Genomic DNA, 23776 nt, shown 5'->3' on the forward strand with positions numbered 1-23776 from the left:
AAAACAAGTCGCCATTTGTTTTGCTGTAAAACTGCCTGAAATGTTTTAGGGACCTTGACACGTCACCTGACTTTCCATCCGAATGTGGGTGAGTAGACAATGACTGAATCATTTATTTATTTTTGGGTGAACTCATCCTTTATCCAGAGATAGAGCCGCTGTACGTTAACATTTAAGCAGCACGTACAAGGACTCTGCTGGTTTATTGAATTATACAATAAAGTTGTGTGTGCGCTGCGATTCGATCAGTTTAGCAATAACAACACGATATAAATGCTGCTCCTTTCTCACAGCAGCACCACACTGTTCCTCAATGCACCTTCAATAATTGTGAACAGAAAATAAATTAACACAAACAAATTGACTTTAATCAACTGACGCATCTTCTTTGTACCGTTGCCGACAATGAAAGGCAAAAATGAAATTCACAGTTTACAAACAAACAAACAAAGTCATCATTACAGTATATACACTTGGAACTACACTACAGTCTATAGGAAGTTCATGACTCGGCCTAGAGGAAACTAACAAGCTACTCTCGACGAGTGCAATGCGAAACCAGACTCCTCCCGTCTGCGGAGTCCTGTGAGACTGTTCACTGAAAATGAAAAACTTAGTCAATAACTAGGAGCAAATACTCAAGTGTATACACAAACCACGAAGAACTAGAAAGGCATTTTCCTGTAATAAATACACACAGATGGACTTTAATCAATTGAGTGATGAGTCTCGTTCGATATTTTCCGACCTTCAACAAATCCCGTGAAAAAGATAAAAACCAGCAGCGATTGATTGATTCCCCTCGCATGTGTTATTTTGAGACACTTCCACAAACACAGTCCTGCTGCTGAAAAAGAATCACTTGAGCCCAAACGTGTATTAATCCGCACCTGAAAATAGTCCCCAACAATCCCCTACTTAGTTTTGTTTAAGTAAAGACGGACTTAACGCATTGTTGGTTTTGATGTTTTCATGGGATTTGTTGACAGTAAGACAAATATAGACTAATCTTCATCTAATCCTTTAAACAAGGAGCATTCAGACTCATTCTTGTTGTTCCCAGACGAGGCTTTACAACAACGTGTCTGCGTGTCCCAGATTCCGGTCAGATCCTCCTTAGATTGCTCACCGCTGGTCCATCAATCCAAAATGATATGGATCGGACACGAAGGCGTGACAGACTCGATATGTTCTGGACTCTAATCTTTTCATTTAGATGGATGTGGGGCCGGGCGGCGGAGCCAGGTGCAAAACATCGCAGGAAGACGGATGAAGCGCCGGGATACGCGGAAATGGTGTCACTGGGTTTCATGTAGTCTTCCAGCATACGCAGATGAAGAAAGACAGCAGTGATTTGAATGGAGGTGCTGAGAGGGGATGACCATGTTCACATCCGGGCTGCATCTGTTACCAGGGGCCACATGACAGAAACATCCCGAGTCTGAAATCTGGTCTTATCTCAATTCAGAATGAACAACAGAGAACACTAAAATTGAGATTTAAGTCCCACTGAAGCCTCGACTGTTAGAGAAGCTAACATCTGTTTCAGCCTGTAGCTGCTGTTTACATTCGTTCCTTACATTCATTATGCAACCCTGTGTTGTATAACGACAAATAACTCGCCCTGAGCCTTGAATGCGGATTTAGCGTAAGCCGGCAGGGGGAACTAACAACAATGTTAGCCTGTTGGAGAAGCTAACACTTAATCTTAGCCTGTTGGATTAGCTAACACTGATGCTAGCATGCTGAAGAAATGCTAGCACTGATGTCGATGTGTGGGAGAAAAGCTAATGCTGAAGTTAACGTCACCGCTAATAGCAGTGTTAGCATGTAGGACAAGCTGACACTGATGTTAGCTTGGTGGAGAAGCTGATAGCGGTGTTAGCATGTCAGACAAGCTGACACTGATGTTAGCTGGGTGGAGAAGCTAATAGCGGTGTTAGCATGTAGGACAAGCTGACACTGATGTTAGCTTGGTGGAAAAACTTGCATGTATTTCGCAGTCTGATGAAGCTAACACTGACGTTAACCTGTCGAGCAAGCTAACACTGATGTTGCCTTGTGGGAAAAGCCTTTAAATTTCCCTGACCATGCATTAATGGATATACAGTAAATCCTCCTCTCCAGCAACACAATTCTGCTCTCCAACTCAGTGAGATTAAATTGAATGCCAGTCCTTACGCGTCCATTTTAGCCAAGTAGCTAGCCAGTGACAAGTAATCTCTAGCGAGGGCTGAGATGGGTCAGGATAGAGAGACTGTCCCCGTCTTTGAGATAAGATCGGACCAGCAGCTTGGTGCTTTTGCCTGTAACGAGGCCCTTGGTGTGTTTCTAGCATGTGAACACAGTCGCCGCCTCCATCTCATATGAGTCTCTCCACGGGTGGCGGCTGGGTGATGCTCCACATTTCCACCCGTGAGCCCTCCTTCTCCTGCCGGCTGGGACTGTACGTGCCGTGGGTGGCGCGGCGGTTCAGGGCCACCACCAGGCTGACGGAGGTGAGGATGAGGGCCAGCAGCAGGACCACAGACACCACACTGATAGACAGCAAGAGGTCAGAGGTCAAACCCTCAGAGGTCAGCTGGAGGAGAGGACGTAGAAGGGGGTGGAGGGGAGGGAGTCAGATAATACATTTTGAATTAATGTTTTAGTTTACAGAAAGCTCACACGCAGCAAACTCAGTTTATTTCTGTCCCACTCTCACACACACACACACACACACACACACACACACACACACACACACACACACTTCTTCTCCCCTCACTACACCAGGCGCTCCACACGCGCTGCCAACGTGCTGATGGATGTGTTTCCCGGCTCAGCAGGTGGGTTGCGACCACCAGGAGCCTCGAGTCGCCGCGGACTGAAACCTCCCTCCGTCTGCCGCCTCTCTCGCAGTTTGGCGAGGGCCAGCGCCAGCCCCAGCATCACCACTATCGCCAAGCCAACCAGACACGGTGCCAGCACGGCAGCCACCCGCGAGCTGTATGGAGCACGCTCCGTCTGTGGAGGATCACACACACACACACACACACACAGGCAAGATGCTGCCTGATGATCCCAGCAAACACTACCAGAGACACACTAAAAATAGCTCCTACACACTCACGCACACACATATGATTCTCTTCGAGCATGAAGCGTCTAATGGTGTTTTAATGACTTGTGAAACCTGCTAAGATTCACTTCTAACCACCAGCTCCGCGGGCCCCTTTGATCATCACACACAAGCAGCTTCACCACCAACCAGAAACACAATCACCCAGCGTGCAAGCACACGGACGTCTGACCTCAGACCCAGTGAATCAAGGCTCCCAGTGCAGCAGGTGAATAATTGGTGACATTCATTTAGCCAGCAGCAGGAGCAGAGCGGCTGACACACTTACGTTACTCGTCCTGGCTGGCGTGGTGGTCGCGGCGGTCTGTGTGCCTGCCACGACAGCACAACAGCTGTAAGTATCACCCCATTTATTTTACACTTAATATTCGGCTGACACCGCCCTCACAACTAAAGCCTCTCACAGAACCTGTCATGTTACACGGGACCCCTTGGAAAAAGAAAAAAAAAAATCTCAGAAGTCAGCGAACTTTACACTGAGCAATCAACACTGGAAACATAATCCTAATAAAAATACAACCGTCCATATCCCCCGGGCGAAAAGAAATAACTTATGCGCTCATGCTCGACACTGTAGACATTACACTTTTTCTCTCCCTCGCTACCTGTTCTTTTGTTGACTCCTGGAAAGTGCTTACCTGTCAGTGCAGCACAGTTGGCTGTCACAGTGAGTGTGACACAAGCGAGCCAGAGCAGCCTGCAGCCAGGACCCGCCATCAGTCACCCACTGCCACACACGCACACACACACACACACACACACAGACGCCGAGATGTCTAACTAACCAGTCTCTAAGGTACACGGCGAGGCCACCCCGAAGCCTCGGCAGAGCAGCTACACTCAGAGACAGCGGCAATGCTTCCTTGCTGTCAGCACAATCAGCCTGCTCTGTGTGTGTGTGTGTGTGTGTGTGCCTGCCAGATAAGCTGCCCTCATACGTTTCTGTGAAGCAGACCGAACTTCTGTGAATGCCACCAGCTCTCTGCTGAAGCTGCACTTCGGCGCCAGATGCTGCTGCCTTCTTTTTTCGCTGGTGAGGCACATTTTCTCCCTCTCTTGCTCCCCCCCCCCCCCACCTGCTCTCAAAGGATGGCCACATCAGTGCCGACACTGAAGAACTGCTTCCCATTTCCTCCCTCTCTTTCCTCACCATTAGGCCTACCCAACACACACACGCACGCACACACACACACACACACACACAGGCTTGAAAGGATGCGTGATGTATGAGAGAGGAGTGGAGCTGCATGCGGACAAACACGACAGCCTATCACATGTGTGCTTGCTGAACGTCTCTGTGAATCGCAGCCTGCAGGTGTAAAGGACTCCTCTCGTCAGGGAGCGTTTCCTCAGGATGCACGACACTGGATTTTGTGCTGATATCCGATAACTGAATATTTGTTTCCAGCTCCATCCATCACTTCAGATGCCCATGTTTAATTTCAGGACATTTATCGTCCGACAGTGCTGACGTTCTCTGAGGTTTCCGCGATATCTCGGGACACACTCCAGGAATTTGTTCCCATTCAGCCACTGGAGCTTTTGCAGCAGGGTGCTGATGTTGGCTGATAAGGCCCAGTCGCACCTTCATACCTGCCAACATCAGGCTGGCAGCAAATGGCTCACCCTCAACAAACCCCACAGCTATGTAACCCTACACCGCAGGTTCATAGAATTAAGTATGTGAAGGCGGAATTACTTCTCTTGGCCCTAAATCAGCAGCTCATTGAGCGTGTACGTGTGTGCCTGTGTGTTTTCGATGCAGAGCTACAGTCTGCAGAGTGGAGGCAAGAGGCAGCTGTCTACAAAAGTCTAAAAGTCTGCATGATATTTAGAATCACTAGTTTTGTTCCCCCTTCCCTCTCTCTGCAGTTCATACATCTCACTCCGCAAATGCCCCATCTGTTCTAGATCATCTCAACTACCTGACATCAAATATCGATGGTTATAGCAGTAATTGTTATTGTGTATCGCCATATATTTGCCCATCAACGTCTAGGTTCATGTTGTGTTTTCTTGTTGTCTTCTGTGTTGTTACACTTTCTCACCAGTTAAAAAACCCAAGGGAGGAGAAGGTCTCTCAAAATTTGGGGGGGGGGGGGTGTTACCAGGAGCTGTCTCAGAAACTGAGACCCTCACGTCTGATTTGTATCACTTTGAAAGTGTTGGTAGGTGTGTATTTGCTAAGTCGTTCTCGGAACATAATTTCTCTATCAAAAGGCTAGGTCAGCCGTTTTAAGTTCTGCCTTTAAACAACACTCAGGCACCTGTATGAACATTTGAAGCTGTTTTTTGCACGCTGCCGTCGCTCCTCCTGCTCCGGCTGGACATTTGAAGATCCCCTCCTGAAGCAGCTCTGGTGTGAGTGACGGGAGGAAACACTCTCCACAGTCCTCGTTCAGTGCACAGACGTATTGAAAAGCTAATCTGAAGCTAAAATTAGACCTCAGACATCCAGCTTAGATCAATCATGTGTATGACTTTTTTCTTTTTTTTCTTTTTTTTTTTTTACATATCTCATAAAAGCTTCAGATGAACTTTAAATGCATGTTTTGCAAAAAAACTTTTATGTATGTGCAGCAAGCAGACCTGTTCTGTTCTGATGCTTACAAGTGCACAAGACTCTTCAGACTACAACAAACGTGAACCTCTCCTTTTACCTCGAGTCACGCACAAGGGACGTGTCTCATGCCACCGAACAACAACACACAGACGTAACAGGGCCGACGTGCCTCTGCTCCGTTTGTCTCTGGCCATGTGTCTATGAACTTGGGCTATTCTGGGGTCTACTCAATACACATCTTGTTAGGAGAGGATTAAGTGGCCACGTTTCTAGTCACGGCGGCCACCTGACTGACTGCTCCTCGACTCACAGGCGCACGGGATCGGGAAATTAATGAAAGGATTTGGACCGCAGTTAACCTCCGACCGAAGGAGCAAGTGGAGGGAAAAAGGAAACTGGAAAAGAAAATATCAAATGGGCGGTGGACTGAAGAGAAATATTAGTTGGGAGAGATGAAAAGAGAAAAGAAGGCAGACAAAGGCTGATAAGGTTGTTTTTGAAATTTATTTTGACACCAACAAAGACAGAGAGAGAGGGAGAGAGAGAGAGAGAAGGAGATTGGATTCAAACCGAGAGAGGACATGAGGACAGATGGACAAACAAGAAGCAATGGTCATACAGACATCCAGCATGATGTACGCACGGCGGGACTAACAGACAAAAACATGTCAGTGATTTTTGAGATGAAATGTTGACCACAGCGGCGTGGTGGGTGTTGATACAGTAGGTACTGTTTCAAGCGGGGCTGCACAGAGTTCGGGCTTAAAATATCTTCTTTTTTTTTTTTCTTTTTTTTTTACCGCCTCTCTCTCAGGAAGGTTTAGAGACGGGAGCTTCTTCTTTGGTACAAAACAACACACAGCAGTCAGTCAGTCGGAGAGCGCAGGGCTCTGAACGCACATCGACAACAAAGGGGACACATTTTGTCGTCTCCTAGCCCCTCTGGGCGCCTTTGTCACTACGCCGCCGCTTTTCATAGCTCACGCGTACGGAGCTCCCAAAATCCAGTTCAGACGAGACTGACAGGATATCTTCAATGAAAGACATTATAAATAACACACACTTCAATAATGTTCTTCAGTGCAGCGGTAGTGCTCTTAGCGGATGTAGACCATCCTTCCCTTTAGAACCAAAGCACCTATCCTACGCATTTTGTGCTGAAATGATTATTTGATTAATCTCTCGGTCATTGGGCGATGAAAGATCAATAGCAGAAGCAAACATTCTCTGATTCCATGTCGCTTAAAAATGAATTTCTTTAAGTTTTGGACGATTGGTCGGTCGAAACAAGCCAGAGCTTTTCTGCAAACCACAGATACATTCAAATTTGCAAGTTTACCATATTTACAATCCTACAAAAGGTGTCATATACACTACACAACTAAATGAGCTGACTTTATGTCAGAAAAGGGAGGACTGTTGGGCAAGATGGCCACCAAGCCAGAGACCACTGTTCAGGACAGTGTTTTAACCTTTGACCTCTGTATCTTCCACTGAGCGTTGCAGCCAGGTTTGCCAAGCGTGAAACCAAGACATGCTAAGACACATTCCAGCTGTGTTAGCAGCAAAGAAAACAGACGTTTTCGATGAGATGATGAGTTTGTTTGTGGCGACAGACCCAGGTTAGCCAAAAGCTGCTCTTTTTCTGACCCTAACCGAGTCATTTTTGTACCTAGATTCCAACTAGACCTCAACCTCGACACAAGATAAAAATTGCAACGCCAAGAAATCCATAGTTTCAACATGTCCGTGGTTTGCAGAAATGTGCGTTGCAAAAAGGGCATGTGACGGTTATTTTTCAACAGTTGCATTGTAACATTTCAAACAATTAGTCAAATAATAACAAGAGTAATCAGCCGATTAGTCCAGAATGAATTTTGCCAACCTAAACCGACTAATGTTGCTCTTTTACAAAACATTACTGCATCTGTGGTCTATACTTCAGTGACCTAAGTGAGTAAATTAAATTGAATAAAATAAATAAATATATTGAATAAGGTGCTTCTGATTACCACAGTCTCATTTTAAGGCACAGAAACAGCTCTGTGGTCCCGTTAACCTGATGTCAAACAAGAGGGAAGCCTGACGCGTGCGGAGTGCCGTCAGAAATACCAAACTGTCTGTGCTTTGTATGGGAACCCACTGGTCATCCTGATCCGTTATGATCAATCACTCACCCACACAGCCGCACTGACAAACTCCACTCTGCACTCACTTTCTCAAGTAGTCCTGGAGACAGGTGCAGAAAAACACAACCCTCCCCCTACACACACACACACACACACACATACACACACACACACGCACGCACGCGCACACACACACACACACACACACACACACACTCATTCCTCCTCGCCACCCCAGTCTATTTCTGGCTCATCGTCCAGCCTGAGGATGAGGTAGGAGAGCAGCTGGAACAGGTTCTGCCACAGCAGCACGGCCACGTAAAAGTAAATGTCGCTTACGTCCGTCTGGCACACGTCTCCGGCGAAGCTCATGTCACACACGCAGATGAATTTGTTGATGAGGTTGCGGCAGTAGCCTCCGTTCAGACAGGGGTTGGACTTGCACTCGTCCACCTCCTGCTCACACCTGCGGACAACAACAACAAAAAAACACGCTTCAGTCAGAGACACTTACGTGAAGGAGGTGACCACTTAGTTTAACAAACATAAGGCTTTGCTGTTTTTTTGAAGAAACATACATGAATGTTAAATTAAGTCAAAAATTCAAAGATTTGGCACATAAGAACAAGGTTGGGCTGGTGGAGGAATCTGCTGCAACAAACTGTTCCCGATTCATTTGATTTATTTACGGATTTTATTTAAAGGAGACCCATCGTGCCTTTTCATTTTTTCCCTTCCCTTTCAGTGTTTTGTATTTGTTCTTGTGCATGCGAAAGTTAAAAAGGTCAAAGTCCACACTGACAGAAGCTCCTCAGTAGTCCCGCCTGTAACTCCGTGACTTTGTGACATCACACTACATCACTGTTTCACACATCTGCATACCTGATGCCTAGGGGCTAGTTTGGCACGCAAGAATTTATTCAGAACAGCATCTCTGCGATTGTCGGTGGTGTTGGGTCAGGCGTGTGTGAGCCGACCAATTAGAGCCAAAAGGGTATTCGGGAAGAGATCGTGTGCGGGGGGGGGCTTAAAGTTACAGGCGCTAAAACAGAGTGTATAACATTTATTTTTCTTTCCTACAAATGCAATATATCTAAATAAGTACAGATTTGAGGTACTTTACCTAAATTTGCCACATTCCACTTATACTCCACCAAGTGTCAGAGAGAAATATTATACTTTTGACTTCATTACATTTATCTGACAGTCTCATGTAGTGTAGTTACTTACCACATGTAAATGTACATATAAAACGTCTGAAAACCTTATTAAAAAATGTTATAAATGAAACAACTCATCAGTATTAGTATAGTATTCATTTTCCAGCTGTACTAGCTGGAAGATGAATACTATTCTGATAATCCGTCTCTTTCAATAACATTTTCAAGGCAGGAGTTTGACTTGTAACAGAGTCATTTTACAGCATGGTATTCACACTTTTATTTATCAAGGACCTAAATGCTTCCTCCGTACCGGTGTCCGATGAAGCCGGGTTGACAGTCACAGGACAGCTCTCGGTCGGTGCAGTTGCCTCCATTGAAGCAGGTGTAGTTTCTGGTGTTGTCGCCGCACACAGAAACAGGCAGCTTAGGCCGTCTGGTAGAAGACAGTCACACATGTAAGAGGGTAAATACACGGCTTGTGCTGGAGTGTTCAGATGCACTGAGGTGTTTGAGCAGCTCGTGTGCAGCGGAGTTTGACGTCTGCACGTCTGCCGGAAGCAGAAGAATCAGCCACGCAGGAGCTCGCATTGTTCGGCTTCCCGCAGCTCTCCACGGGGGAGACAAAGAGGCTTAGGAGGGGGAACAGGATAATAAGATTAAAGACCTCTCGCAACTATTCAGCAGCAGGACGTCAAATCATATGTACAGGAAAAGAACAAGCCAGCCATTTCTCTTTGGCCTCTTTAACCTTGTTTTTGCCCGAGGCGCAGCAGCTCTGTTCCTAAATGTTATGCATCGGCTGGCAACTTGAAATTCGTCCCTCAGTGGTAACAAAAACACTGTTTTGCTGTTTTCTTTTGGAAAGAGTGCAATTTTGGTGGGCGAAGTTCTAATTTAGATGCGAGGAATCACTTTGCACTACAGCTGTCACTCATGTCAAGACAAACAATGTCAGGGAGAGCGATAATATTAGCTTTGTTTGGCATTTTGTTGCACACGCTTGAACAAAAAAAAAAATAAAATGACAAAAAAAACAAAACACGGAGACATCGCACATGACATTTGAGAGACGAGAATCTAACGGGAAACAAATAGCAGAACACCTGAGAAATAGAAGAAGAAGAAGAAGAAGGAAAAAAAAGAAGCAACTTACACATTTTTGACAACAATGTACCACGGAACCTCTTCAATGCGTTCACTGGAGAGGAACAGAAAGAAAAGACGGGGAGAGGGGGTAGAGAGAGGCACAAACAGGAGACACAAACAAAAAAAGAAGTCATTTTTTTTGATGAAAACTTTGCAGCGTCGATGTTCCCAGTAAAGGGAGATGTGCAGGCTTGTCTGGTGCCTTGCTTAGCGAGACACTTGCAAAGGGCTTCTTTTTTTTTTTCCTTGTGCAAAAGAGGCAAAATGCAAGCGGCTGTGTGTTTACAGGATAAATGGTTGGAGGCGTTCCCCTGCTGGTTCTCCGAGGCAAACGGTAGATGACAGGGGGAAAGAAAAACTGGCGCTGAACCAGAGAGCCCTGTGTAGTGAGACACCGCAGCAGACTGAGGCCTTTTCTGGCTGACACTAGAATAGAAATGCAGCATCTGAGACGCTCGCTGCAGGCGTGGTTGAAATGCTGAACAGAGGCAGACATGTGGAGACATTTACAGTGAGGGATTTTTTTTTTGTTTGTTTGTTTGTGTTGCGTTCCCTTGTTTCAGCAATTTGGAGCGTTTATTTGTGTACTTTGTGTTTACTAACTAACTAAGCTCTCAAAACTGCTCACAGGAGAGCAAAGTCATCTTCAGAGCATGAAATATTGATGCTGGGATTGTTTCCTCCTCCTCTGCTGCCTGTCTATATTTTTTTTCCGCGCTCACTAGAAATAGACTATTCGACTTTGTTTTATTCTACCCCATCATTCCGCTCTCGCGTTTACCCAGCGCACATCTTTACTCACTTGCAGAGGGGTCCGGTGTAGTTCTCGGGGCAGAGGCAGGCGTACCTGTCCGGCCCGTGCAGACAGGTGCCTCCGTGAGCACACAGGTGGTTTTCACACACGTCCACCTCCTCCTCGCAGTCCGCGCCCGCGTAGCCGAACTCACAGGCGCACTCGTAGGTCATCCCGTTCACGCTGCAGTTGCCGTGAACGCAGGGACTGGAGGCGCAGGTGTTGGTGAAGAAGTCGCAGCGCCTGCCGGCCCACCCGTCGGCGCAGCTGCAGTTGTAGGTGTTGAAGAAGTCGTGGCACTCGCCCCCGTTCAGGCAGGGGCTGGGCTCACACACGGGGGCCCCGCTGCAGCCGAGGAGCGGAGGGTGCTGGGATGTCTGGACGAACTGCTCCTCCTGCAGGCGCGGGAGGTTCACATCGGAGGAGCTGAGGTACGGCAGGGCAATGCCACCAAGCTCCACTGTGCCCAGGCACCCAGTCAGGGACCAGCCAGCATCAGGGGCCAGGCCCCCTAAGAAGATGTCCACCCCCTGCCTGAGGAAGTCCAGGTTGCCCCCTTTGCTCCTGGAAGTGCTGGCCTCCTCGATTTCTTCATCCAGCACCAGAGTCCACAGGGAGGTTTGTGCCCACGGTGCCGCCATGAACAGATGGACGCTGTGCCACTCACCATCACTGACACTCCTCCTGCTGCTGAGACTGACTGTAGACACACCCTGCCCCTCCCCTCTGTCTTCTTCAGTGGTGCTCTGAAGCTCCATGAAGAGGGAACCGTCCTGGACCGAGAGTGTGAGGAATGCAGAGTCCTTCTCTGCGTGCAGTATGGCTGCGTTACGCCTGCGCGTGCGTAGGTTTAGCGAGAGGTTGGTTAGATTGCGGGATATCTGGCCGTTTCCCCGGTAGGACAGCACGGTGGAGTCATTCAGGAAGGTTGCATTGGAGTAGCCTAGGTGAACAGAGATAAAGTCTGTTGTTAATTTGTCTACACATTTGCACACTCATATTGTTCAACAGATTACTAATTCAAAGATTACAAAAAGCATTTTTACAGCATGGTAATCACCTGTTTGACAACCAGAAGAAGGCTTTTATCACAAATTACAGTAATATTTGACTGATTATTTTATTAGTGTAAACCTCACATTACCTTTTGATTTCAGTACAAAATCACTGGTTATTTTGCAGCTCTCAAACAAGACATTCTGCCTTTTCTCCCAAGACAAACAAAATCGGCTTCAAGAAGCACAACTCAAGTTTTTTTTCATGATCATTCACCAAAAAAGAAAAGAAAAAAAAAACAGATCATCACAAATGGAGGACATCTTCGTAAAAAGTACGGCAGGTGTGAGCTGATCAATGAGTTAACCACAGATCATGGACAGATGGCAACACAGTGAATCATCACTAATCCCAGGGAAAAAAAGGATAAGGTGGCCTCAGGCCAGTCCTGCTTTACAGAGCACAAACAGTGCTGAGGTCGGGACATACAGCGGACTGAGGTCGGGAGTCAAGTATGTTGTATCACTGGGTTACATAGAAGGCAAATCAGGTCAGTGATGAGGTCAAAGGTTAAGTCACCTACTGTTACTAAGAGGTTAACAGCTCCATGTCTGGGGTTTACAGGCTTTTATGTCACAATGAAAGTATGTCAACAAAGTTTACCACTGATAATATAAAGTGACTGAACTGTTAAGGTGCTTTTGGGAAACTGGCCCCTATGAATGCAATGACTAGCCGTGTAAAGAAAGGGTTGTAAATGTAATTAAAACAGCATTATATCCGTTTTTATGTGTCTTAAAATATCAGCTTCAAAACCATTCTGATGGCACATGACATTGTTGTGACACAAAGATTTGTGGCTATACTTATCAGCTACATTACATCTGACAAACTGTCGGAGAGCTGGGATTTGTATTGACAGTGATGCTGCACTCAGAAACTCAGGGGGTCAGCACATCACAAAAAAATACAGTTTCCATAAAATACCCTCTGTCCACTTCAAAACTCAATTCTCTTGAAAAGTGATTAAGAACCCTATATTGGCATTTTTTATTTATATTATTATTAATATTTTTTTTTTCACCATTTAGGAAGAGAAAACTATTTCGGTCAGATTTAGAAAATGGATCTGTCCCTCAGTCTCGCCTACGAAAAAAAAAACATTTACACAAATCTGAAAGTGAGAGAGGGAGCTGTGTCATTTTGAAATTGTTTTGATGTTGAGATCTTGGACGTCACTTACATTCATATCCCTGGTTCAGCATCCTGCACTCTGAGTCTGTGGGGCAAGGCGACAGCTCGCACCACTTGACCTCCTCACAGCGCCGCCCTGCTGTCTTAGGAGGGCAGGTGCAGGTGAAGTCGTCCCACATGGAAAAGCACATCCCGCCGTTTAAACAAGGGTTCCTCTGAGGGCGAGAAAGCGATACAGGATGTTACTTTCACCAAATGCATCACAATGTCTGACTCCCTTCCAGTAAATATGAAACATAACCAATATAACATGCGAATGCTTTTAAAGGCTCGAGCGAGATCTTGTGTCGTGTTGACTCACACTGCAGGCGTTGTCCCCTGAGCATCCAGCAGTCACGTTCTCCATGACCTCCAGAGGGTAAGCTCTCACTGAGGCGTCCAACCCGAAGAACTGCAGCCTCCTGTCATTGACCCGCAGGTCCTGGATGCAGCCTTTAAAATATCCACCAAATATGGAAGTCTTCCTGCTCCCCAACAGACCTCCCACAAACACAGTGTCTCCTGCCTGGACCGCGACCGTCCTGACTTCCTCTTCGATCTGTCTTTGGGTTTGTACGTACAGTGTGATGCGATCCTTCACCATCGCTACGCTCACAAAGTGGACTTCCCCATCGTTGATCGCACTCTCCGCCTTGAGGCTCTCAGCGTTGTGGAGCTGAACTGTGACCTTGCCGTCCTCCAGCCACATGTGCAGGTACTGCTGTCCGCTGCCGTCGGCGAGCGCCAGGAGGAGTCCGCTGTCCCTCCGTGTGCGCAGGAAGAGGGAGATGGAGAGGTCGTGGCCCAGATCATCGGTGACAGTGAACGCAGCATAACTCGGAGAGTCCTCGTTCCCAAAGCGGGCGGTGACGTGTTCTGCAAGAAGGGAAACCGGGTGAGACAATAAAATGTTTGGACCTAACATGAGGAAGACATCTTCAACATCTCTCTGCTCGGTCAACACACATTATGTGATTCATTTCTGAGGTTTAAAAGGGTTTCATAAGAAGATGAATGTCCTTTCTTTACAGTGAAAACGCAACGAACAGATGACCTGATGTCAGTGTCGACCACGTACAGAAAGAGCTCTAAGTCCCAGATTCTCTTCATTACTATTTATTTAGTTTTTATCTCCAGCAGTGGGGTGTAAAATATGTTTTTCTGTCGTCCGTGCAGAGCGCTGAATCTAAATATTGACTATCAAAAGAGCATTATGACGGATTTTTGAAGAACAAACTATAGGCCAACACATCTCATATTCCAGTTCCTGCTGAACTGGGCACAGGTGGAGGACATCTAAGGAGCCACCAGCCCTCATGTTCTGTATGTTGTGTGTCCACTGTCAGCACTTTCCACTGTGGATTTTGTCGCCTCATGAAGCAGGCAGGACATCGAGAACACACAAAGCTGTGGCAGGGAGGACATGTTTTACAGGTCATACAAAAACCTTATAAACGCACCAAGGGGAATGTTGTGTGCATGTGAGTAAATGTGTGTGCCAATGCCCCATCAGACACTGGTCAGTAATCTGCTTTGATAGACTCAAGAGGCTAAATATATATCCTGAGTGGAAAACAGAGACTCTTCAATAGTTTCAGGGAATTCTTGTGTGAAGAGTTCCAACTGTTCCTTCTACTTATAATTTTGCACGTATTTTTTTTTTGATGTCTTGATCTCACCGCCACAGTCCACTGAATGCTGTGACATTTCCTCGCATGTTCTGTGTATTGCCAAAATAGAATAGAATCCCTCACATCCTTAATCCAGCACGTCAGATAAGAGGATCTCTGCCCCTGTCCTTTACCGTGGCTTTTGACTGGCCTTCACTTTGCTCCCTTGTCGTCTGTTCAACATCAGCCATCGAGGATGTTATCTGATTACCCCCTTAAGAAATTTGGTGAGGATGACGCGGTAGGCTACCCTCCAATCTCAATTAACCACATCAGCTTATAGACCAGAGGTGAGTCTCACACCTGCTTTTGTTTCTATGTTTGATGGGACTAGTGGATTTAGAAAAAAATTTTAATCTCCCAATTTCACAGCTGTAAACATACCCTCCTCACAGTCTTGTCCCTCATAAGGCCTTGGACATCGGCACTGGTAGCTCTGCCACAGGTTGACACACTGTCCTCTGTTTTGGCAAGGCACATCCAGGCAGCGGTCCCTGTGGCTGCAGCCTGGGGACACATTAACAGCACGGTCGCTCAGCCATTCCTCAGGGACCACGAGCTGCCAGTCCACAAACACATCCCGCATGCAGCCAATGAATGCTGGAAGGGGAGAGACCTCACTGGGGCCATTTGAGTCCCGAAGCACACCTCCTATGAAAGTGTTCTGAGGAGGCGCAGCTGGCCCAGCCAGGGAGCTTTGGACCGGGGCCGCCCTGTGGCACGACTGGCTCCCACAGCTCCCAGCATCATCCAAGAGTTTGAGAGTGAGCACCCAGTGTATGAGCACAGCCTCTACTGAATGCCACCCTCCATCTGTGACATTGTGAGGAAGCTCCAGGACCTGGCTGGGGCTTTCTGCTTCAGCTCCAATAGAAGCCTCCTTCCTCAACGTGAGACGAAGCCGCCCTTCGTCCAGCTCCAGGCTCAGCAGCAGCCCCCTGCTGTTCCGCTGGAACAACACCGCTCTGGGCAGCATGGTCTTGAAGCTCAGGGTGATGTTGCAGGATACCTCGGTGTCCACCAGGGGACTCTGCAGCAGCAGGTAGCCTCGGCGCTCAAAGGAGAAGGTGGTGGGGGTCTTACAGAGGGGTCCAGTGTACCCAGGCGAGCAGGAGCAGGTGTATCCGTGAGTCCCATCCAACAGGAAGGGAGAGCAGGAGCCTTGGTTCTGGCATTCATGTCCCTCACAGCCCACCAGCCTCTCGTCACAGTTTACACCCCCATACTGGAAGCCGTCATGACTCTGTGTGGGGCAGTGGCAGATGTAGCCTCCGACATAGCTCTCACACCTGCCTCCATTCTGGCAGGGACTGGGGTCACACTGGTTTATCACCTCCTGGCAGAGGGATCCTGTCAGCACAAGAAAACAAAGTCACGTGACTCAAACCCTCTAAAACAATCTGAATCATGAATGCAGATGGCCTTCTTTAATTTCTGCTCACTGATGAACGACTCATTGTCATTATTCCTTGTTCAGTGGCCTTGTAAACAAATGTGTCCCTGCCATTGTTTGTTTACTACAAATGATCACCAGTCACATTCATACACTTCGTACTCTTGGTATTATGTGGGCAGGTTTCATAATGATGGCGGGAGAGGAAAACACTGAACATTCTCTGCCCAATTTTCTGCCCATTTACCTCCATATGTTGCCAACGGCTGTTCTTTTGTATATCATGGCTCCTGTTTTTTCAAATGTTGACAGTGCTTTGGAAATAGCCTTGAACACAATGTTCCTTCTCTGATACACAGCAGGTCAAGTCAGTTAACATTGTCTGTCTGTTTCTGTACATCTTGTTATGCTGTAACATTTGACATTTTTACTGTAGACATACAGTTGCAATGAGAAGGCCCTTTGTTATATGGAACAACAGTTACATCTTCAGAGAAGAGAAAGCTACAGAAAAAACATTATCTATGCACGCTGGTCAACTATGAAGTTATGTATTTGTTTTATATTGATAAGAAGAACATATAAAAGAACAGACATATTATATAATACGTACACTAAACATCTATTTATACAGAATGTAGACTGATGTTACCTGTTCCAAGCAACAAAATACCCCAGATCCATGGTGCAGGTCTCCACATCATGCCGTCACTTTTTCCCCCCAGTAGCCCCAAACTTGTCTAACTGCACCATATTAGTTTGTGTTCGTACAGGCCATCCCGGTGGAGGTCTGCTCCTCGTCTACTTCTCCACAACACCGTAGGGCTGAGTGGCTCCAGTCAGGAGACCAGTAAAGCCAGATCCTGGGGATTAAACTAATGCTATTTGGCCACCTTACTGAGTCACTGCCACTGCGACTGGCAGAGTGTCAATTTTTAGAACACAACTCTCAGCAGGCAGCAGCTCACAGTCTTACCTACTTTGCAAGATCAACTCTTGTGTAAGCGGGAAAACTAGAATTTTCTGCTTTTGCCACTGAAAAGTGCGGTTTGACGTAAATCTTTGCAACACTGCAACGTGCCTCCGGACATCCATGCACCAATAACATACGATTAATATTTGAGTGTTATTGTATGCAGTTCATCAGTTATATCACCCGTAGACCAAAGATTCTTATTTAGATAATTGTAATTGATTTATTCTGCCTGTTGACCCTGTTGACAGGCCTTGATGCCCCAGCCTTCTCACTTAAGCGCTACACATCCATAACAGTGGCAAGATGGAAGCACAGCTAACAACAGAGCTAAAATGATTGCTCAATTAACTGATTATATAAAAGAAGGAATATTTAATAGACTTAACTATTACTTGATTAATCATGAAGACAATCTGCAGATTACTCAATAGCAGAAATAACCATTGTAGCTCTAGTTACAATGAGTTGAGTGATTAAGATTTTTTTTTAATACTATCACTGGTGGGCAGTACCAAATTTGACAAATAGTACCTTTAAGAGATTCAGTTCACCAAAGTCCTGTTATGATAGAACATGACAGAACAGAAGTGTGAACAGAACGTACACAACATGTACCAGCAGCTGCCTCCTACTGCACAACCATCATCGTGTGAGACGCGGTAAATTCCACTCGGAGGATGAGCGTAAATCACCTGTTGTTCCTCGAGGACAGCTGCAGATGTAGCCTGCAGCATGCTGTTGGTCGTAGCGTTCGGGCAGCAGAGGGTCGCTGCCATACAGGGCCTGCCAGGACCTCTCGATGCAGCGTCCCCCGTGCATGCAGGGGTCGCTGGCACACTCACTGATGTCGACCTCACACTGACGCCCCTCAAACCCTGAGGTGAGGAAGCGGACATCTGTTCAGTGTTACAGACTCATCAACACACACAGTGTTAACAGTATGATATTGCTGTGATACATTCGTACGCAGCTGTAAGCTTGATTATGGAGTCCACCACTGCTTTTTAGTGAACCATTGTGTTAGTCTAGTAGTTTTTTTTTCATATATTCCTCACTTAACTACCCATCTCTCACTCTTACCGCCATCTATTTCACCTATACATTTGTCCCATGACCTTTTAAAATCTCCTTTAGAAAATCCAAAACCTGTAACTCAGAATGGATTATTTCACTCCTTAACTGAGCAAGAGAGTGCTTTATGTACCTGGCCAGCATGCACAGGTGTAGTTACTCTGGCTTTCCTCACAGATGGCGCTGTTGAAGCAGGGTTCAGAGTGGCATGGCGGCAGCGGCGTCTCACAGTGTCTGCCGGTGAAGGCTGTGTGAGAGCAGTCACAGCTGTAGCTGAGACCATCAGGGATTCAGACATCACATGAATGAGTTTACTGACAGTATTTCCTCCAGTCTGCGTTTACAGGTGTAAAATTAAAATCTGTTAGAAATCTGCTCGCATCAAATTGGCTTTGGTAAACTTGGCCTACGTCTCCATTCTTGCTTCCAGCAGCTGTGGACGGACTACTTACTCATTCACTCCGTCTACACACAGAGCCCCATTCTGGCATGGCTGCTCTTGGCATTCGTCAGTGTTGATTTCGCATCGGTGTCCTTGGAAACCGGGCAAGCAGGTGCAACTGAAGCCCCCGGCGTAGTCATGACAACTGCCGCCATTGAGACATGGCTGTGATTGACACTCATCAATCTGGACCTCACAAGTGGCCCCTGTGAACATGAAAGCAGGACAGATGTCAGAGGGCGAGCGAGGGCAGGGGGCAAAAATGAGCAAAGCTTTTATGTGCAGTGGCTGTGATCATGTTTGGGTTGCTCTTTTATCTCACTACAAGGCCTTAGCACTTCCAAAAATTGCACATTGTAAACATATCTTAGCATCTCTGATCTATAGTATTAGTCTTTTGTTCTGGTTTTTGTGCATTGTTGGAAAAAGATGAAGGGAATGAAGTTCACCATGAATAAATGCAACTAACAGGGCATGCTTTAGACTGCCTAAATGCGGTAAACTATACAAAGAAAGAAATGTTTGCCTGTGATTTGAAACATAAAAAGATTTTACAAAGAAATGTAAAAAGATCCAGGCAAGATGCACGGCATAAACTTTGAATAAAGGTGAGCTATTATCAGCCATATTCCTAAAACAGATTGAATGAAATAGTTATAGTTGTTTGAAGTTGATTTAGCTGTAGAAGTTAGTGAAATAATGTGAAATAAATAGATACATACTGTAAGGGGTGTGCAGTATACTAGCTATTCATTTTTTAAGATGTGTATGACACTGTTAGGGTTTATTATGTGTTTTGAATCTTCAAATGTTCTCGCAACACTGATCCGTCCACTCACCGGTGAACCCTGGGGCACACAGACAGGAGAACCTGCCCACTCTGTCCACACAGGTGGCTCCGTTCCTGCAGGGCTGTGAAACACACTCGTTCACGTCAATCTGACAGTGAGCACCCTGGAACCCCGGCACGCAGAAGCAGGAGTAGCCGTCCCCGCGGATCCTGCATATCGCCCTGTTTTGGCAGGGGTTTGGAGAGCAGTGGTCATCTGTCGAAGGCAGCCTGTCAGGGGATGCACCTATGAACAGAGGACATTAAGAAATTTGTCACAGAGTATCATTGTTGTAGTGATCGGAAAAAAAAAAAGTTTTCATTCCACATGATAAAAATTACTTTCAGTATGCTACTTCCATCATATAGAGCATAAGTAAATGTGTGATTTATGAAAAAATGTAATGAAAATCAAATAAAAATGTAATTTGTAATGTTGTCAGAATAGTTTGCATCACTGAGAGTAGAAGTGCTCTCAATGACTATATTAGTTTGATCGTGTCTGGAGTGAAGCTCTTTTATGTCTTGTTAGCTCTGATAAAAGCACTTTGTCTCGCAGTTGTCAGCTCAAGGGCTTGAAAAAAAAAAGGCCACTCAAGGCATCATGGCTGGCTGCCATGATAACCAATTCCACTGTTCGGCTAAGCATTCAATCTATTGCCATGGCGACTGCATCCAGCCGAACATTTGAGGCATTTACTCCTTTACATTTTACGTAATGAGCAGGACATTAATGCCATGCTGCCAGAGCTCTGGCTTTAGCTCTCATTTCAGTCAACGCACGCCATTCATACTAATTGGAGGATTAGCACTTCATCCTCCCCAATAACACCGATGAAAGGCAATAATTGTCAACCTGTGTATGACTAAATGAGTGTCTGAAACTTGGATTTATTCATTGTTCATGTTAACCTCACTCACGTTGAATTGCATGTAGCTAATTTTCATGTTGCAAATCTAGTTGTTTTTTCTTCATTTTAGTTTGAAATGGTTCATGATGATCCATTTGATCACACATTTGCAAAAAAAAAAGCATCTCATCGTTCATCATCATACATTTCTGTAGTTTGATTTTTCATAATAACAGATAGATAGACAGAGAAATTGTCAATGTTTTGTAAAAATGGACCCAAACACGAGTCAGGAAGGTAACAGAACAAAGAGCGAGCTTTAATGCAACCAAAGCTGTAGTTCATAAAATCACAAAGGTGCCAAAAAAGCTGGAAACAAAACAGACGCGATCCACAAACAATAACCTAAACTAAAAAATCAAGTACAAACCAGTGTAACAAAGGCAGCAAACACAGGTGAAACATGATGGTAAGACTGGACCAGTGAACAGAATAAAGAACACAGCGATGCATATGAAAACAGACAAACCACCAAAGAGTGAGGGGAACACACAAGCTTCAATACAAGCAGAGTGATTAACTAATGGAACACAGGTGAGCTGGAAAAAGGACTGGAAACAAACAAAGACAGGAAGTGGACAGTAAAACATGACACATGAGGATAAACTTGGAACATAAAACAGGAAAAACTCAGAACTCTGGACTGACTTTTTATGCCTAAAAAAACGAAATAAACAAACTCTCGTGACTGAATAAACTGAATAAACAAACTGACCTTGAAGGACAACACAGTTACATACTGTTCTACTTTGTTTATATGTGGCGGACCCTGCCACCTTTCTAGCTTCAAACAGGGGGACTTATTGTCCTCTACGAACAGCTTGTTTATTCAGTTATGGAAAAAAAGAAGTGTTTCTGAGTTTGTCTTAGTGCCTTATTACTACCGTAAACATTTCAACTCTGAGTTGCAATGTCTTTTCCAAAACTACACAGTGCCCCTATAAAAGGTTTCCTACTTTCACTGTGACGTGAAATCCAAACTTGTTGAGAACCTGAACCTGACGCTGATGCAATTCTTCACTCGTCCTGACGCTCAAATCATATATCATGTCCAGCTCGACTTGCCCCCTACAGCTTTTACAAGAAAACATCAAAAACAAATTGCTGGCACTGAGGCATCTCAAAGGTGCCGTACCCCAGGCAGAACAAACGGGACCAGCTCGGAGGCAGTGATCCCCATAATCCATGGAATGTGCAAGGAGGAGACACAGAGGCATGATGCCACGAAAAGGAGCAAGCAAATCAGCTGAACAAGTGTCGCGTCTGTTAGACTGCAAACGCATCTTTGAAAGCCTTGACAGACATATATGGTGATACTTGTTTTGCATGATGGGTGCCAGAAAGACTCCTTGTGAAGTCGGCGGCTATAAATGAGGCCGCTCAGACATCAGCAGAGATAATGTTGCTCACGGATGATAATCACGCACAGCAATCATGCCTCAAGAGCCCAATCAGGCGCCGGGCCGCAAAGACGCAGAAGGGTGCAATTACGCTCGGTGGTCCATCTTCACCAACTCGAGGCAACAAGCTTCTGTCATTGGTGGAGGTCAATCAGTTTCACAGACAGCCGGCAGGACTCTCGACCAGCAGCAGCTTATACATGTCTAGACTTGGACTTGGAAGTACTGGCCGTGGAGATCATGTATATGAGTGGTGATGCTCCGACCATATGCCTGCATCAGCTCTCATTACATCGAGGATCAGACGGTAAATTCAGAGCAGATTAGAGGCGAATGTCACAGCAGTGTCGGGACAAACTCTCGGAGAATTCCCTCTGGCTGCCCATGTATTTTTTTTTTCATGACAGGTGGTGTCTTTTGTTAAATCTGCTCTTTACTGAATCCACAGAGAGGCAGAGTTCAGAGGATTGAGAGGCAGGCCTAAACACAGCTCCATCTCCAGCCGACCACACATCCCCTCCCACAGCATGTAAGGCTTTTTCAGATGCAAATCACTTCTGAGGGGGGCCTTTGTTTGCTCCTATCTGGAGGCCCTCGAATGGCACATATGGGGCACCTGACATCTCCTCCCGACCGATGCACGTAGTGTATCAGCCTGTCTGTTTTGTTTCAGCGGTGATAAGAAGACATGATTATTGGGGGGTTTTCTACAGCCAGAGACACACAGATTTGATTTGCCCCCCCCCCCCCTTTTGTGCCATCACTCATCCACACACCCGCCTCATCTCCTCAATCCTCCCACCCCCTCATGGGTCACTAGCTGCCCTCCCCCATTGTTAAGTCTGGTTTTGTCATCTTTCAGCCTTTAGAAAATGTGCAGAAATCACTATGGGCGATGATGTCACCTCACAGTCTTAATTGGTATTCCAAGCATGGGCTGGTTAAAATGCGAGCCAATTACTACCCTCAAATTAAAAACACAGAAGCTGGGATCATTTTGTACATCGTTCTGTTTCATTTCAGGAAACTTTTGCAAATAAATAAATAAATAATATTAATAAAACAGGCATGTTTTGAATGGAAAGCAGCAACAACTCTGTTCACTTTCGCAGCTGATCAAATGAGACTACTCCTACAGACGCCATGCATGGAGTTAACTATAGAAATGTAATATGATGATGATGATGGTGATGGTGGTGGTGGTGATATAATATGACAATTAAACAAGCACCCGCTGTAAAACAATACTGAAAACTAAAACTCAACGCGAGAGAGGCGCGTTCACTTACCGTCTATCACAGCCAGTGATGAGATGAGAATCGCGCACGCAAGTAATTCAAAATTATGACGCCGAATTAAATCCATATTCGGGACAGGAAACCATCCTGAAGTCCTGAAGTCTTGTCATGCACGGATCTGTCGGTGTCTGCTTCTGCCCGCAGCGACGCATCTGTTGTCCTCTCCAGAACCACTTGATGCTCACTTCTGCTCTGGCTGGAGCACCATCAGGAGCCTCCATCACACATGAGACAAGAAAAGAAACGGGCTACCACGTGGTATTCAACAGGCCACACACACACACACACACACACACACACACACACACACACACACACACACACACTGCTGACCGAGCTGTATGGAAGCCCATTTCAGCCAATTAATGTATAAGAATTGATTCAAACTTAGCCCTAATGACAGAAAAAGATATCCCCATGGTACATCTTCATTATGAGATTTTAAAAAAAGACACCTCTCTCTATGTACATTTCGACATATATCTCATAATTTGTTTCATCTCATAATTTCGATTTTTCAAATCTCATGATTTTGTAATAATATTTAAAAATGTAATTGTGTAGAAGGGATTCATTGGAAAAGGCCAGCAAATGATGGCATTAGGGTTAGATTTGATATCAAGAATTACATTAATGGGAAAT

The 23776-nt window shown here is 45.8% G+C and overlaps 1 protein-coding gene and 1 long non-coding RNA gene across 9 annotated transcripts; one reads left to right on the plus strand and one right to left on the minus strand.

The window, feature by feature from the left end:
- Positions 1 to 130: 130 nt before the first annotated feature.
- On the minus strand, positions 131 to 23415 carry crb1 (crumbs cell polarity complex component 1). Of its 7 annotated transcripts, none has more exons than XR_005077777.1 (14): positions 23126 to 23412; positions 19536 to 19772; positions 18707 to 18902; positions 18388 to 18527; positions 17876 to 18058; positions 15199 to 16164; positions 13467 to 14020; positions 13155 to 13320; positions 10925 to 11858; positions 10130 to 10174; positions 9287 to 9409; positions 8153 to 8279; positions 2182 to 2581; positions 131 to 1404 (listed from the first exon to the last, which is right to left on the minus strand). XR_005077777.1 is itself a non-coding variant. In XM_037114893.1 (14 exons), the coding sequence occupies exons 1-13, from the start codon at positions 23199 to 23201 to the stop codon at positions 2767 to 2769; spliced, it is 3987 nt and encodes a 1328-aa protein (XP_036970788.1). In that variant the 5' UTR covers positions 23202 to 23415; the 3' UTR covers positions 2486 to 2581; positions 2753 to 2766. The 7 variants fall into 7 exon arrangements, 6 of the variants coding, with proteins under 6 accessions (XP_036970789.1, XP_036970791.1, XP_036970788.1 ...); XM_037114893.1 differs by lacking the exon at positions 131 to 1404 and adding an exon at positions 2753 to 3006 and having other exon boundaries at positions 2486 to 2581; positions 23126 to 23415; XM_037114892.1 differs by lacking the exon at positions 131 to 1404 and adding an exon at positions 2768 to 3006 and having other exon boundaries at positions 2499 to 2581; positions 23126 to 23415.
- On the plus strand, positions 14907 to 15448 carry LOC119028663. 2 transcript variants are annotated; one of them, XR_005077779.1, is made up of 2 exons: positions 14907 to 15104; positions 15187 to 15448. It is a non-coding gene; the product is annotated as an uncharacterized LOC119028663 (long non-coding RNA). The 2 variants fall into 2 exon arrangements; XR_005077778.1 differs by having other exon boundaries at positions 15210 to 15448.
- Positions 23416 to 23776: the final 361 nt, after the last annotated feature.

Source organism: Acanthopagrus latus, chromosome 11 (genome assembly GCF_904848185.1).
Source record: "Acanthopagrus latus isolate v.2019 chromosome 11, fAcaLat1.1, whole genome shotgun sequence".
NCBI classification, from domain to species: Eukaryota; Metazoa; Chordata; class Actinopteri; order Spariformes; family Sparidae; genus Acanthopagrus; species Acanthopagrus latus.

Bases quoted from the DNA above. Each gene is read 5' to 3' on its own strand.
- crb1 (XM_037114892.1), bottom strand. From the start codon at position 23,201: ATGGATTTAATTCGGCGTCATAATTTTGAATTACTTGCGTGCGCGATT. The intron at 18,528-18,706 runs GTAAGTAGTCCG...TGATGGTCTCAG, and splicing joins TGTGTAGACGGAGTGAATGA to CTACAGCTGTGACTGCTCTC. The intron at 8,280-9,286 runs GTACGGAGGAAG...TGTTGTCCGCAG, and splicing joins CCCGGCTTCATCGGACACCG to GTGTGAGCAGGAGGTGGACG.